Source organism: Aotus nancymaae, unplaced genomic scaffold, assembly GCF_030222135.1.
Source record: "Aotus nancymaae isolate 86718 unplaced genomic scaffold, 86718_ANA_hifiasm-v0.15.2.pri h1tg000004l, whole genome shotgun sequence".
In the NCBI taxonomy this organism is placed as follows: Eukaryota; Metazoa; Chordata; class Mammalia; order Primates; family Aotidae; genus Aotus; species Aotus nancymaae.
In genome coordinates this window covers 25,462,307-25,479,764 of record NW_026988415.1, presented here as the reverse complement: position 1 = coordinate 25,479,764, position 17,458 = coordinate 25,462,307, and the positions used below count along the sequence as shown (strand labels likewise).

The 17,458-nt window shown below is 36.9% G+C and overlaps 1 protein-coding gene across 5 annotated transcripts in view; it reads left to right on the top strand.

The window, feature by feature from the left end:
- Window positions 1-17,458, top strand: part of GRIA3 (glutamate ionotropic receptor AMPA type subunit 3) — a 335,194-nt gene that overhangs the window by 224,643 nt on the left and 93,093 nt on the right. For all 5 annotated transcript variants that reach the window (XM_021676443.2, XM_012475444.3, XM_012475435.2 and 2 more), the window contains 3 exons: window positions 9,214-9,375; window positions 12,852-13,019; window positions 17,175-17,279. In XM_021676443.2, coding sequence (XP_021532118.1) covers window positions 9,214-9,375; window positions 12,852-13,019; window positions 17,175-17,279 — 435 coding nt within the window. The remainder of the gene's footprint in view (window positions 1-9,213; window positions 9,376-12,851; window positions 13,020-17,174; window positions 17,280-17,458) is intronic.

Here is a 17,458-nt window from a genome sequence, read left to right as displayed (position 1 = left end):
ATTCTGTTCCATTAGTCTATATACCAGTACCATGCTATTTTTGTTACTGTATCCCTGTAGTACACTTTGAAGTCAAGTAGTGTGATGCCTCCAGCTTTGTTCTCTTTGCTTAGGATTGACTTGGCTATTTGGGCTCATTTTTGGCTCCATGGGAGTTTTAAAATAATTTTTATCTAGTTCTGTGAAGAATGTCATTTGTAGTTTGATGGAAATATCATATAGATTCAATAAATTGTTTTGGGCAGTATGGCTATTTTAATGATATCAATTTTTCCTAACCATGGGCATGGGGTGGTTTTCCATTTGTTTGAGTCATCTCTGATTTCTCTGAGCAGTGTTTTGTAATTCTCATAGTAGAGATATTTCACCTTCCTGGTTAACTGTATTCCAAGGTATTTTATTCTTTCTGTGGCAATTGTCAATGGGTTTGCATTCCTGATTTGGTTCTTGGCTTGGCTGTTGCTGGTTATACATTTTCTTTATCCACCTGTTCACTGATGAACACTTAGGTTGATTCTATATCTTTGCTATTGTTAATAGTGCTGCAATATACATGGGAATGTAGGTATTCCTTTGATATACTGATTTCCTATGGATAAATGCCCAGTAGTGAAATTGTTGGATCATATGGTAGCTCTATTTTTAGTTTTTTGATAATTTTCACACTGTTTTCCATAGTGGCTATACTAATTTACATTCCCACCAACAGTGTACATTAGTTCCCTTTTCTCCTCATCCTTGCCAGCATCTATTTTTTTTTTTTTATCTTTTTAATAGTAGCCATTCTAACCAAAGTAAGATACTTTCTTGTGGTTTTAATTTGTATTTCCCAGTTGATTAGTGATGTTGATCATTTTTTCATATATGCAATTTGTATGTCTTATTTTGAGAAATTTCTATTCATGTTCTTTGCCCACTTTTTAATGGGATTATTTGTTTTTTTACCGAGTTGTTTGAATTCCTTGCATATTCTGGATATTAGTCCCTTGTTGGATGAATAGTTCACAAATATTTTCTCCCATTCAACAGGTTGTCTCTTCACTCTGTTGTTTCCTTTGCTGTGCAGAAGCTTTTTGGTTTAATATAGTCTCACTTGTCTATTTTTGTTTTTGTTGCCTGTGCTTTTGAAGTCATAGCTATAAAATCTTTGACTACACTAATGTCCTGAAGTGTTTCCCCTGTGTTTTCTTCTAGTAGGTTTATAGTTTCAAATCTTATGTTTGGGTCTTTAACCCATCTGGAGTTCATTTTTTGTATATGATGAGAAATAGAAGTCCAGTGTCATTCTTCTGCATATGGATATCCAATTTTCCTAGCACCATTTATTGAAGAGGGTGCCCTTTCTCTAATGTATGTCCTTAGAAATTTGTTGGAAAATAAGTTGGCTATAAATATGTGGATTTCTGGGTTCACTATTCTGTCCCATTCATCTGTGTATCTGCTTTTATATGAACACTGTGTCATTTTGATTACTATAGTCTTGTGATACATCTTATAGTCAGGTAGTATGATACCTCCAGCTTTGTTTTTGTTTTGTTTTGTTTTGTTTTTGCTTTTGCTTTTGTTTTTTTCCTCAGGGTTGATTTGGCTACTTGGACTCTTTTTTCATTCCATATGAATTTTAGAATTGTTTTTTCTCTTTCTGTGAAATATGACATTGGTATTTTGACAGGAATTGCATGAAATCTGTAGATTGTTTTGAGTAGTATGGTCATTTTAACAATATTAATTCTTTCAATACATGAGCATGGAATGTCTTTACATTTGTATCCTCTTCAATATCTTTCATCAGAGTTTTCCTTGTAAAGGTCTTTCACCTCCTTGGTTAAGTTTATTCCTAGATATTTCAGTAGCTACTGTAAATGAGACTGCCTTCTTGATTTCTCTCTCAGGTAGATGAATATTGGTGTGTAACAACAGTACTGATTTCTGTATGTTAATTTTATATCCTCAATTTTACTGAATTTAATGATCAGATCTAAGAATTTCTTGGCGGAGTCTTTAGGTTTGCCTTGATATAAGCTCATGACATATGTAAAGAAGGACAGTTTGAGTTCCCCCTTTCCAATTTGTACGTCTTTTTTTTCTACCTGATTGTTCTGGGTATGACTTACAGTAATATGTTGAATGGGAGTGATGAAAGAACGCATCCTTGTCTTGTTCCATTTCTTAGAGGAAAGGTTGTTTTCAGCATTTTCCCATTCAGTCCGATTTCAGCTGTGGGTTTGTCATATATGGCCTTTATTATGTTGAGGTACAATCCCTCTATGCCTAGTTTGTTGAGAGTTTTTATTATGAAGCGATATTAACTTTTACCAAATGATTTTTCTGTGTCTATTGAGATGATCATACAGATTTTGTCTTCATTCTGTTGATGTGATGTATTACACTTATTGATTTGCATATGTTAAACCATTCTTGCATCCCTGGGATAAATCCCACTTGATCATGGTGTATCATTTGGATATAGTGTAGGATTCAGATTGCTAGCATTTTGTTGAGGACTTTTGCATCTATGTTCATCATGGATATTTGCCTGTAGTTTTGTTGTTGTTGTTGTTGCATCCTTGTCTGGTTTTGGTGTCCAGAGTAATGTTGGCCTCATAGAATGAGCTAGGGAGAATTCCCTTCCCTTAATATTTTTGGAATAGTTTGAGAAGAATTGGTATTAGTTCTTCTTTGTGAGTTTGGTAGAATGCAGCAGTGAAGCATCCAGTCCTAGACTTTTCTTTGTTGAGAGACTTTTTATTACTTATTCAATCTCATTACTCATTATCAGTCTGTTCAGGTTTTCAATGTCTTCCTGATTAAATTTTAGTAGGTTGAATGCCTCCAGAAATGTATCCATTTTTTCAAGGTTTTCCAGTTTGTTATCATCTAGTTGTTCATTACAGTCTCTGATGATCTTTCTTTGTTTCTTTTTTGAGATGGGGTCTCACTCTGTCACCCAGGCTGGAGTACAATGGTTCTATCTTGGCTCACTGCAACCTTTGTTTCCTGGGTTCAAACAATTCTCCTGCCTCAGCCTCCTGAGTAGATAGGATTACAGGTGTGTGCTACCACACCAAGCTAATTTTTGTATTTTCAATACAGACAGAGTTTCGCCATTTTGGCCAGGCTGGTCTTGAAATCCTGACCTCAAAGGATCTACCCATCTTGGCCTCCCAAAGTGTGGGATTACAGGCATGAGCCACCATGCCCAGTGAATTTACGTATTTCTATGGTATCAATTGTAATGTTTCCTTCCTCGCTTCTGATTTTATTTATTTAGGTTTTCTCTCTTTTTTGGTTTATCAAGCTAGTGATTTATTGATTTTGTTTGTCTTTTGAAAAAAACTTATTTTGTTGTTCTTTCGTGTTTTTCTTTAGTAGTCTGTTTCATTTAATTCTGCTCTGATCTTTATTATTGCTTTCCTTCTACTAATTTGGGGTTTGGGTTGTTCTTCCTTTTCTAGTTCTCTGAGGTGCATCATTAGATTGTTTAATAATAGAAGTATCATTAAAATAATATTTCTATTTTTTTGATGTTTGCATTTATTTCTATAAATTTCCCTCTTAACATTCCTTTTTCTGTATCCCATGGATTTTGGTATATTGTGTTTCATATTTCATTTGTGTCAAGAATTTTTTAAATTTTCTCCTCAATTTCTTCTTTGACCCAATGCTAACTCAGGAGCATGTTGTTTAATTTCCATGTATTTGTATAGTTTCCAAAGTTTCTCTTGTTATTGATTTCTAATTAAATTCCATTGTGGTCTGAGAAGGTACTTGATATGATTTGGATTTTTAAAAATTTTTTGAGACTTGTTTTGTGTCCTAATGTATAATCTGTCCTGGAGAATGTTCCATGTGCTGATGAGAAGAATGTGTATTCTATAGCTGTTGGATGAAATGTTTTCTAAATCTCTGTTATGTACATTTGGTCTTAAGTGAAGTTTAAATTCCATGTTTCTTTGTTAATCTTCCCTCTAGATGATTTGTCTAATGCTGAGAGTAGGCTGTTGAAGCCCCCACCTATTTTTGTACTGGAGTCTATCTCTCTTTTTAGTTCTAATAATATTTGTCTTATATATCTTGATGTTTTGGTGTTGGAGGCATATATGTTTAAAATTGTTATATAGTTTTGTTGGATTAATCCCTTCATCATTACATAATGACCTTCTTTGTCTCTTTTCACTGTTTTTGACTTAAGTCTGGTTTTTTTTCTGACATAAATATAACTACTTCTGCTTGCTTTTAATTTCTGTTTGCCAGAATGTCTTTTTCCATTCCTTTACTTTCAGCCTACATGTGCATTTACATGTGAGGTGAGTTTCTTGTAGACAGCATATAGCTGGACCATTTTTAAAATACATTCAGCCAGTCTACATCTTTTAACTAGAAAGTTTAATCCATTTATATTCAAAGTTGTTATTAATATTTGAGGGCTTATTCCTGTCATTTTATTAATTTATTTCTGGTTATTTTGCATATGCTTTGTTTCTTCCTCTCTTGCTGTTTATCATTGGGTTTGATGATTTTCTACAGTGGAAACATTTGATTATTTTCCCTTCCTCATTTGTGTGTTTGCTCTACCAGTGGGTTTTATACTTTCATGTATTTTCATTATGGTAGATACTCTCCTTTTTCTTTAATGTGTAAGACTCCCTTAAGTATTTTTTATATGACTAGTCTAGTAGTGATGAATTCTTTAAGCTTTTGCTTGTCTGGGAAAGACTTTATTTCTCCTTCTTTTATGAAAAGCAACTTTTTTTAGTATCCTTGGTTGCCAGTTGTTTTTTTTTTTCCAGAACTTTGAATATATCAGCCCATTCTCTCCTGGCCTATAACATTTCTGCTGAGAAATTCACTGTCAGTCTAATGGGAACCCCCATCAGACTAAGTAACTAGATGCTTTTCTCTTACTATTTTTGGAATTCTCTTTGACTTTTGATAATTTGACTATAATATGCCATGGAGAAACCTTTTAAAAGGTTTAGGGATCTCTGAGCTTCCTATATTTGTATGTCTAAATCTTTTGCAGCATCTGGAAAGCTTTCAGCTATTAATTTGTTAAATCTTCTATCCCTTTCATTTTCTCTTCACCTTCTGAGACACTAAAAATTAAAATTACTGGGTCACTTTAAAGTGTCCTGTATGTATAAGGCTTTGTTTATTCTTTTTTCTTTTTTCATTTTTGTCTGATTGGGTTATTTCAATAACCTGTCTTCAATTCTAAAATTCTTTCTTCTGCTCTATCTAGTCTAGTGTTGAATCTTTCAAATGTATTTTATATTTCATTCAATGAATTATTCAGTTTTAGAATTTGTTTGTTTTTCTTTTTATGTTAGCTATCTGTTTGGTAAATTTCTCACTCAGATCCTGCATTGTTTTTCTGATTTCTTTGTATTGTTGTTCTGATTTCTGTGTTCTCTTGTATCTCACTGAGCTTATTTAATATCATTATTTTGAATTTTTACAGAATTTCATAAATCTTTTTTGATTGGGATCTATTACTGGAGAAGTATTGCATTCCTTTGGAGGCATTGTATTTTTTACTTTTTTGCATTTCTTGTGTCCTTGCATTGATATCTGCACATTTGGTATAACAGTTACTTCTTCCAATATTTTAAATTTGCTTTTGTAGAGGAGGACTTTTTCCTGAAGATTTATCTATGGTGTTGGTTGGGCTTTGATTCTGGGTATGTGCAGTAATGTAGTCTCCATGATGATTTATCTGGCTGTAAACAGCATCAGTAGTATCTGTGATTTCCTTGGTGCTGTAGGGTGCAGTTGTTGGTGGAGGCTGTGGTGAAGTTTTTCTGGGGATGGGGACATCAGATGCACCAGTCCTTGGGCCCCAGTAGTAGCAGCAACAGGTCAAGCATACCTGTCCATGGGTCTCAGGGAAGTGTAAATGGGCACCAGTGTTAATGGGTCCAGTCAGGCTGATTCTTGGGCCTTCAGGCAGCTTGCTCAGGTACCAGCAGTGGCAGTGGTGGGCCAGATGGGTAGGAGGGTCCTTGGAGCTTTAGGAAGTGGGCATGACATGGGCAATGGTTGTAGCAGAGGCAGCACAATCCTCTGACTCCTAAGTTGTCTGTCCTGGTGATGATGTGGCTATAATAGGCTAGGCCAGCCATTCTTGAGGCTTATAGATAGCACATGCAGGTGAGTCCAAGTTATGGTGGTAGTGACAGGCTAAGTCAGCCTGTCCTCAGGATCCCAGAAGGAGTGCTAAGGTGCCAATGGTGGTGAATGGGGCAGGGCAATCTACAGGCCCCTGGACAGTACACTGGGAATTGAGGGGAGTGAAGCCAGGCTATCTGGTGGTGCATGTGGGTGCTGGCTATTGTAGACAGGGGTGAAGTGATCCCCAGGTCCCCAGTAGAATGCTCAGGATAGGGCTGAAGTGGCCGTGCTGCAGCCCTACTGCTGGGGAAGGCAGAGTTGCTTTCAGTGGCAGCAGCCATAAATAGGTAGCTTGGGAGCATATGCTTTGGCCCTAGGTGATATAAGCAGGGGAACCTTTCCTCAGGGCTCTTTTAAACATGTAGTAGGGCTGCTACTGGGAGTGACAGGGTCACTGCCAATGATTCGTGTTCGGTCCTGGCAGCAGCAGCCAACAACAAGGCCGATCCCTGCATTCAAGGTATGTCAATAGGATGGGGTTCCAAGATTGTGGAAATGAAGGGTCTGTTGGGCCCCTGGTCAGGATGTAGCCTGGTGGGGGCTGGGCTCTCAAAATGGCACCCTGCTGTGGCTACTTAGGACTCTGGGACCCACACAAGCTCCCTCTCTAGAGAAATGCCACTATACAATCTCTAGGCAACTCCTTCAAAGCCCATGTGGGTTGAGGGCTCTACCAGGGCTAGGATTGCAGGAATACACATTCAGAATATGGACTGTTAGGATCTCTCACTTATCTTTTACCCACACTGGGGCACCTCTCCAGGCTTCCAGATGATCCTCGCCAAGCAGGCTCCCTCTCTTCTTTCTCATTCCGTGAGTCAGATGTTTCGTGTCACTTCTCTATTGAATTCCAGCATTCTCTCTTAGGAAATCTACTCGAAGTGTGATTACTCACTATTTTATTTCTTACTTGTACAGGAGGTGAGTTCTGGATGCCTCTGTTCAGCCATTTTGAAGCTGCTTTCATTAAAGTTTTATCCTCAGCCTTTTATTTGAATATAAGTTTAAGGAGTGAGAATGGAGAGTTGGCTATCAGTTAGGCTTACGCCCCAAAATAGCCTCTGCTAAACTTTCTACACAAGTGAGGCTCTCTGCCGAATTCATTACGGGGGAGTAAAATGGGAGAAAACACCGAGTCTTATTTTCTCTCATGAAGAAAGCCTTTGGGAGAAAACTCATCATGACAAATTAATGTTAATTTTTAAAATGCGTTGTAGTTATCAGAATGAAGGAGTGATTCTCAGTGATACAAATTATTTGACTCTTCATTCAGTCTCTATTGACTCATACCCAACTTACGAAAGGAAGAGGAAGGGACTGTAAGTAATAACTAAAAAAGTTGTTTCGCTAAAATGTTTTCTAAGACTGTCTTGTTATCCATAGTAAGGAAATGTAAAGTTAAGAGAAGCATGGATGGAGGTTCTGACCCTAGAGGTGTTGTTTATGTTTAGTTTGTGAATAAATTCACCATGCTATAAATGTAAAGATATGTATACTTCTCTATATAGTTATTACACTTCAATAAAACCTTTTTAGACTGTAAAAAAGAGAAGATACATTAAAGAATTGATACAGATTTGGGTAATACAGGTGTATGCATTTATCAAAACTCATCAAGTACATTTCATTTATGTAAATATTACCTCAAAAACAAAGAAAGTAAAAGAACTGTAAACAAACACTGAATTTTAGTTAATGACCTGCATGCTGAAATCTTTAAGGGTGAAGTATACTAATGTCTCCAAATACTTTGAAATGAACCCCAAACTGAAATGGTTTGATAGATGAATAGAAAAATAATTGTAGAATCTGAGTGTGACTATGTGGGTGTTCACTGTATAATTCTTTCAGCTTTTCTGTATGCTTTACCATTGTTATAGTAAAATGTTGGAGGGTTCTAAAGAATGGAGGAAGAGTTCTACCCATCCCTTTATGAACAGAAATGATGGCTTCAGTTCATTGAAGACCCTAACACATCAATAGTAATTATCAGGATATAGTTATCTAGCAAAAGTAGCAGCAATTCCTGGGCTGCTACATGCCCAATAGAGCTGGCAGAGCTCACATGGAGATACTCTTTCACAAGGCTTAGGTGGCAGAGGCACCAGATGGTAGCCAGAGCAAATTAGAAGAAAGTGGTGGATACTATGTGTCCACCACTTTCAGATTCTACAATCTTAGCATCTAAGATTCATTTATTGTCTGGGTGCAGTGGCTCATGCCTGTAATCTCAGCACTTTGGGAGGCTGAGGCAGGCGGATCACTTGAGGTCAGGAGTTTGAGACCAGCCTGCCCAACATGGTGAAACCCCATCTCTACTAAAAACACAAAAATTAGCTGGGCATGGTAATCTCAGCCACTAGGGAGGCTAAGGCACAAGAATCACTTGAACCTGGGGTGGGGGCATGGGTGGAGGTTGCAGTGAGCCAAGATTGTGCCACTTCACTCCAGCCTGGGCGACAGGGCAAGACTCTATCTCAAAAACAAAAACAAAAGATTCATTTATGGATACATGTGAGACATACCCTGGGATTTTTGCCATCATATACAACCAAGTTGTCAGTTTCACTCATTGGCATTTCTGTAAATCACAAATGTCTAAAGTACAATCTGAAGCAATCTACTGTGTTTATCATGTTAAGCTAAAGAAAACTTTGCTATAACACCCATTAGGGTCAAACTTTTCAATATTTTCCAATTACATAAAGCATTGTATTTGTACTCAATTAAGAAAGACTAAAAATACTAGTAAATGAAACAAATCAAAACATTTGCTGGAAGTTGGCACCTATGTTTGTCCATGCAGCAGCCATATTACATAAAGACACAGAAACTAAAATGGAAGAATGCACATTTTCTCCATCATGCCTGTAGTTTCAGGGACATAGTGCCCTAACAATTAATTTCATAATCAAAGCTGTCTTGATTGCTAATAAGTGATCCTAAGGAAGAAGCTTTCACATTATCCTTAGCACTCTAACAGATATGGTGAGTAAGAATATACAACCTCCCAAAATCATGATCCTTTCAATGTCTTCCCAGGGTTTTACGGATATTTTACTGGAAAGAGTCATGCATGGGGGAGCCAACATTACAGGTTTCCAGATTGTCAACAATGAAAACCCTATGGTTCAGCAGTTCATACAGCGCTGGGTGAGGCTGGATGAAAGGGAATTCCCTGAAGCCAAGAATGCACCACTAAAGGTAATGTTCCATAGCATGTAAAAACCTAAGGCCAGCTTTTCAAAGTATCTCAGTATGGTCTTTATACACAAACGGTCATCTCATGATCAAGTGATCTTTCCTCAGAAGTGATTCAAAGATGCCACAAAAACAACTAGAGGTGATGCTATTGCATTTGAAAACTAAACCCCTGAATAAAGAAGCTGCTGAGAATGAGATCTTTTAAAATCCAGCATTTGGAAATAAGTTAACTTAATTTTTAATGAGTTTTATTTGTAATATGCTCATAACAATTTACAGTATTACAAGAACCTGAGCCAGGCAAAGGGTGGGGGCAGTGGGAATAGGTAAGGAAGATTGATAGTCTGAAACAGAAAATTAGATTTTACATTATTTATGTGATTGCTTTGTTTTAATAAGTTCCATGAATCTCAGTATACCCAAGTGAATTAGGCTCTAATAAAGAGTGTACATTGCCTATATGTATATTGAACAGAAACATTTTCCTGCCAGCTAAAGTATCTTAGAAAATAATTAAATTACCTAGGTTGCTCATTTTCACAAAATCAAGATAAGAGTATTAAAAGCAGAAAGTCATGGTTAAAATCCACATTTTTCATATGTGTTCCCCTTTGGCTACAAATTCTATTATTTAAAAACCAGGAATTAAGCAGATAAATTAGGGGAAAGTTATTCATGTTACACAAAGGACCCTCCAAATATATTTTTTAAGTAACTCATTCCCTCAGTGAATTGATTCAAATATGAAACTGACTTTAAATTCTTCCTTCCTGATATAGTGCAAGTATGTACCATAGCTGTGGTACAAAATGGGGGATCAAAATAGAGTCAAGACCCTTTCTTAAAAAGGAAAAGGGGGAAACATCTTCCTCATTGTTTTAAGATACTCATCCTCTCATCCTTCCACCTTGGCAAGAATAGAATAGTGGATGATAACAGGCCGGGTATGGTGGTGTGCGCCTGTAATCCCAGCTACTTGGGTGGCTGAGGCAGGAGAAGAGCTTGAACCCATGCAGCAGAGGTTGTAGTGAGCTGAGATCATACCACTGCACTCCCAGCCTGGGAGACAGAGCAAGACTCCATAATTAATTAATAAGGGAGGACAGTATGGAACACAGACCAGAACAAAGATACAGAGATACATTCTGTACAATCTATGCAGCTCCACTTTAAATGTGTTACATCAGAACATAATACAAGTGGAACCTTACTTTATGTAATTGGTGTGTTCTAGAAAAGGTATGAGTTAAACATACTTTTTTTCATTCAGTTAAGCCACTTACTAGGTAAGTGGTACCCTGTGGTTGTAGTGATTTTGCCTGCCAGGTTTTTCCAAGCTGATCTTGTTTTAAACCATTCTGTTTTAGGGTCAGATCAAGTGTCCTAATTTGCTTCAGTAAATGTGGTCACAATCCCTATGATGAATCCTTTGTAATAAAAAAAAAAAAATTTAATGTACTAAACTGATATTTACTGGAAAATAATCCCAACTGAATTAGGCTCAGAATGTACATTGCCTATATGCATATTAAATTGAAATGTTTTCCTGCTTGCTAAAGTACCTTTGAAAATAATTAGATTACCTAAGTTGCTCATTTTCATAGAAATCAAGATTAAAATATCAAAAGCATAAAGTCATGGTTAAAATGCAAATTGTATTACATTTAGGTGAACAAATTTAGATTTTTTATAAAACTGCCTATCCATACTGCTTTATGATCTTTAGATTTACCAGGTAATAGGTAAGAAAGAGAAATTCATTTATTCAATATTTTAGTGGGTGTCTACGATGTGCCAGCCACTGTGTTAGGCAGGAGAAAATTAGTAAGGGTAAGAAGTTCAAAAAGGGTCCTAAAGAGTGGTTGATGCCTGTGCTGAAGTTGTAGAGCCTGTACAAAAGAGAAGGAAGCCAATCTCAGCTCTGGACTATTCATTGATAATACCTGGTGGGTATAATGTAAAGTTCTAGAAGCCACTAAGAAGAACTTTTCACACTTATAAGTAAAACCCTTTAAATAACTTTAAAAAATCGAATGTTTTAATAGATGTTACAACTTTCAGATTACTTTTGCTTAGTATTTATCATTATAGAACCTTGCACAATTATCAATCAAGCCAAAGCCCACTTTGAAAATTGATGTACATTATTTTTGATTAGGAAATAAAATGGTCTACATATTTGAAATCCTGATAATTGACTCTATAAATTTACTTTTAGAGCTGCGGGGGGGTAGTCTCACACATCGGTAAGCAGAAACTGAATAAACCAAAAATTAAATAGTTCCTTTGGCATGGTTTGGAAAGGACTACATTAAGATTGCTGACAATTTATGCAGTCAGCTGGAAAGAAAATCACCACCATGTTGCCTTCATGTATTGCAAAGATGGGTAGACACAAAGATTTTTCTTAATGAAAGAACATATGTCCCCTATTACAGTCACACTTGATGATTTGCTTCTGAAAGAGAAGTAACATGAGTAAAGTCAGAAAAGTTAATTGATAGTTGTAGAGGCAATAATCTATTCACTCCCGATTGTATTTGGACATACTGTACTAGAGAGAGAAAACTCCCCCTGGGACATTTTGCTACCTTTTTTAAATCAACAACATTCTATATTCTACCAGTATTTGTCACCCCTGCAAAACAGGGGCCAGCTTATTTTAACCATAGTTTGTTATGGTAATTCATTTAATGAAAAAGCATCCACCATTTCAAATTGCGGAAAATCAAATCCCTTGTATTAAGTGACTGACCTCATCCCTGGTAGAGCATATCAATATATCCAAGGAATAGAAAGTGTTCTTGCCTGCAAGAGGTGGCATCATGAAATATTGCCTATGAATTGTCAACATTATCAGATTTAAAACTCAATAATAATTGAAATTTTCTGCAATTGAAAAACAGCTTTGGTTTTTGCTACCCCCCAGGAAACAAAAACTGATTTATTGCTGGCCAGAAGTCCTAGCTCGCCAGAAACATGGTCCGGACAGAAATGATTAATGTTCTCCACCAAATTAATTTCAAGCTGTCTAACTTAGCTATTTCCATTTTCCCCTAAGTAAATACCAGATCTGAATTTTCTATTACAAACAGCAATAACCCAGTCTTGCTTTAGGATATGCTGTTTCCACTCCAGTCTATACATGCCATCCTTTAAGTTCACATATATTTCTTCCTCTATAAAGGACCCAGCCTTTTGGTAGTTACTCAGTATTAAAAATATATATGCATTGAAAGCAAGAGAGAGATTGCCTTGAGCCATTTGACTGTAATAATCTTAACACATGCACATATGAGGTAAGAGGTATCATTATAGAATGAATCAAATTCAGGCTTGCCCAGAGAGCTCTCTTAAATAATTAGGTGGGTGACTGCATAGAACAATAGGTAGACATGAATGAAAATTATAAGGAACAAGGCAAGTTTTGAGGGTATCATTTATTATGATATCTTGTTTTCATGCATCCATTTCAGTATACATCTGCATTGACACACGACGCAATACTGGTCATAGCAGAAGCTTTCCGCTATCTGAGGAGGCAGCGAGTGGATGTGTCCCGGAGAGGAAGTGCTGGAGACTGCTTAGCAAATCCTGCTGTGCCCTGGAGTCAAGGAATTGATATTGAGAGAGCTCTGAAAATGGTAAAGACCATAATGGGTTATTGGGGTAGAAGAAACTTATAAAAGACATAAAAAAGATGAGACCTTAATCGTGAGAGAAGACATGCTAAAAGGAATAGGATCAGATTATGTAGAATCTCAGAGTAAGCAAAGAGAATAAGTATAGCCATTTACTCATCAAAATCTAGAAATCTAAAAATTAGATGTCCTTTCTTGAAGCTTAAAAAAAATGATAAATTTAGGGCAAATGAATATTTGGTTATGTGCTATACTGTGGCTAGTAAATGAAACTTAGTATTCTCAAAAGTTATGGATTAAATATGTAAATAGCTTCAAAAAATTCAAACCTTTCAAACATATGACATTCCTTAGGGAGATTAGGATATTTTATAAGATGCTTGTAACTTCAAGATAGACATTACAAAGGACAGCATCCTCTGGCTCATCAGACAAATGATTAGCCTGAACAGGCTGTGTAACTTAGCCAGTGTGAGAGTATTTCTGTTGTCAAAAAGAACACTCATGCTATTCTACAGGATGAAATGCAGGAACATGATACATTTCTAGGCCTACTTAAGAAGCTTTTGCCCAATGTTGCAAAGAAAAAGCCTAAAGAAAAGTAAAAGGAATCAATGGATAGACAGTCAAATAGGTCACTTGTTTTTAGTATTTGCTGGGTAGGAGATCATTTAAGGCTTCAAGCAATGTCCTTTGAACAGATTTCATTATTTATACCAGAAGTAGCATCACCCATTCATTGCAGTTTTTCAAGCAAAATCTCTATCCTGAATATTTTGCTTCATGCCACATGCGCCTGCATGTATTAAAATGAGCTTTCAAGAGTACAAGAATCTCTTATTTCTACTTATTTAATTATCCTGATGTTTGGGACATCCAAATCAACGAAGAGATGGGTAAAGATAGGATAATTCTGCGAGCAGCCCAGCAAGGAAGAACTTGTAACAGCCTCATAACATACATCATTTTGTGTAGTTGGCTCTCTTACTGATGCCTTAAATTTGCCAAATTGGAAGCATTCAGTCAAAAGGGGTTAGTAGCCCTTGTGTCTCTCTTCAAGAAAGAGATATGACTCATTCTCCCATCATGCAGATTTTTATGTCATTATGTCAGTTCCTTAACAAATGCCTGAAGTGTAGTTTTATGGAGGTAGCACTGTACAATTTTGAAGAGCAGTTAATTAAATTCAACCTTCATAGCAGTTACAAGATTTGTAATGTCAGGTGAAACATAATGATGAGTGAAATATAAAACTCCCTCAGAGTGCATCAAAAGGAGTTTTCATCAACAAAACCTCAAGGGGCAAGAGCCAGCATCTCCAATTGACTCCCTATCCATGACACAAATAACTACCTTCCCAAATAGAAAACTGGCTATCAGAATGAAAGACAAGATACCAGTTGGGCTAGGAAAAAAATTAGATTGATCACTCTGCTGCACAGAAAAAGTTTCTACCTGTCTAACTCACTGACAAAGGTCAAGTTATAAGCCAGGTCACCTTCCTCCCCAGACACTCAATGACCAGACACTCAACCCTAATGACCAGACACTCAACCAAAATGATGCATTACCTCTTTCTATAGGCCAACCTCTATTGCTCCAGAGGGGCTGGAAGGCATCAATTTTTTCCAAAAGTAGACAGTGCCTCAGTAAACCTGCTCTACTCAGAGGGACTGCAAGGGAGGCTAGTCTCAAGTACTAAATGTTTTACTACATTAATAGAAATCCCATTTTATTTGAGTTAATTAAAAATGAGATTGCATAATGTAAAGCATCCTTCATTGTGACTAGCACATAGTTGTTTCTCAATAAATTATTCTCTTCCTTCAAAAGAAATCCAGCAAACAAAATCATTGTCTGGCAGAGGCTCCTAAGGGGCCTGTTTTAATGAATAAATAAGCACACCATTCATTCAGTAAATATTTATTGAGCACCTATGACTATGTATCAGGCTCCATATTAGTATGCAAGCATGAAATAAGATGAGGAGTGCTCACATTTAAATTGTTAATATGTAAACAAATGCTTTAAAATATCTTAAAGCCACTTGCAAATTGGGTAATCATTCTCCTCACAATCTGCAAATAAAGCAAAGATCAGCCTCAGCAGTCTACTGACATATCTGTCACAGATTCTAAGTCATTGAGACTTGTTCAATCAACATTTATTGAGTACCTGTTCTATCCCAGGTGCAATATTAGTTGCTGAGAACAGGCAAAAAAAAGTCTCTCATCTTGAAATGCTCCTAATCCAGTAGGAAAGCCAGAAATACATAGATTATAAAAATTATGTCTGTCTTGCACAGAATCCTATGAATTAAAGAAGGGATCCCAGATGGGATGCTGGGAAACTGTCACTAACATTCAATACTGGACCACATTCTTAAAAACAGATTTCTCTGGTAGTCCAATTCTACTTCTGGTCACCGAATATTCAAATCATGGGGTCTGGAATCTGTTAGACCATGCCTTGACTATTTTCCAGTTCATAGATCATATTCATAGGCTGGGTCTTCAGAAATACACAACTCTTAATAAGACTTAAAGCCCTTGCTATTTTCACTAATGAAGGCTTTCCTTAATAAGTTCCTATTGCCCTCATCTCTGCCATGCCTAACTCTTGTCTTAGAATTCAATGCTCAAAATAGAGTGTAAAGAGCCCTTAGTGTTCACATTACATATCAGTCCCATCCCACTGGATAAGTAATTTCTATCTCAACAAAGGTTCTTTTCTCTAACCAGAAGTGTGATGTCACCTTCTCTGCAAGCCTAAGCTAACAATAGTACTTAGGTTTGTTAGATCAGCTGGACAATCATCTTGTTTTCAGTTCATCGCACTGGAGCATTTCCCTTTCAACAGGAATTCCACAGTCTCCTACTCGTGGTGAACAAGCCCCTTTCCCTTTAAAAAATGTTCCCTAACACTTGACAACATATTTTCTTTATGCAACACAAACACACTGCCACCCCTGACTTGTTTGACACCTTGTCGTTTTCTGTAAGTAAAGAAAAACAATTCCATTCTTTCACACTAGGAAAATGAGATGTATTCTTTCTCTTTGGAGCAGTCTTTGACCTTTATTTGCCAGATGAGTAATGCAAGTGGTTAATAATAATGACTTATATTTTTAGAGGGTATTTCAACCAGTGTCCCTGCACTGTAAAACAGGTAAAGAATCTCTCTACCTAGAAGAGATGGCCTCTTGTTAATTCATAATACTGGGCCCAGGCCCAGGAAAAATTGCACCATACATGAAATCGGCATTTGGCATCCCAAACAAGTGTTATGGCTCCCAGTACTTCTCTCTTTCTTGTCTAGTGCTCCATACTCCTGACCGCTTGGACTTAATAAATTTCATCAGTCTGTGGACTATCCTTCCATGGCTTAGCTCTCTTGTCTACTACCTTTTGTAGGTTAAATAAGAGGGTAGGCTTATCGCCGTCACTGTAGTAGCTGGTAAATGTGTAGCCCTCTCAAGAAACAGAGCTAAATCCATTTTGGTTAATAATAATTAATATAGCTAACATGTATTCTGATGCTGACTAGATGCCATGTACTGTTCTAAACATCACATATATATAACTCCTCTAATCCTACCAACAACTCTGAAAGATGGGTACTACTAGGATTTTTTATCTTACAGATTAGGACACTGGGGTAAAAAAGCAGTAAGAACATGCTGAAGGTTGTTCAGTTAATAATTGAAGCTACAGTATGAGTCCAGATGCAACAGTGCCCAAGCTACTGAAACCAGATTATGCTCAGATGTGGGAAATATTAAGATAAGACACAGGCCTGGCCCCCAAGGAATTCAGTACAGAATACATTACCCTAGTTAAGAGGGTAGCCTGCAGAGTATTCTTAGGAAGGGACTAGTGGAAATTTCAGGTCCTTGAAAAAGTGGCAGTAGAGCCCTCATTGTATTATATAAGTAACAGCCTCTTACACCTACTCAATGCTTCATAACTAAAAGGCACACCAAGAAAACACTATGGAGGAAATGAAGATCTATATAGACTTGATCTGGTGGATAGAGCTCAATGACTTGCAATAATAATTCTTCAAGATTCCAAGATCTGACAGTGGACCTCATCCCAGAGACCTAGAAGGCAATAATGCCGTGCTATTTTTAAATTTTAAATTTTCTCTTTCTACCAGGTGCAAGTACAAGGAATGACTGGAAACATCCAATTTGACACTTATGGGCGTAGAACAAATTATACCATCGATGTCTATGAAATGAAAGTCGGTGGCTCTCGAAAAGTAAGTAACCAAAACAGACATTCAAAGAAAAGGGCTCTTGAAAGAGGACAGCATTTGGATGTAAGAAAATAGGTATTATTATTTTACAAAATATCAGTAAGGGTGAGTGGGAGATGGGAACCTCCAGGATGAAGGAATAGCACATCTGTGTGTGTGTGTGTGTGTGTGTGTGTGTGTGT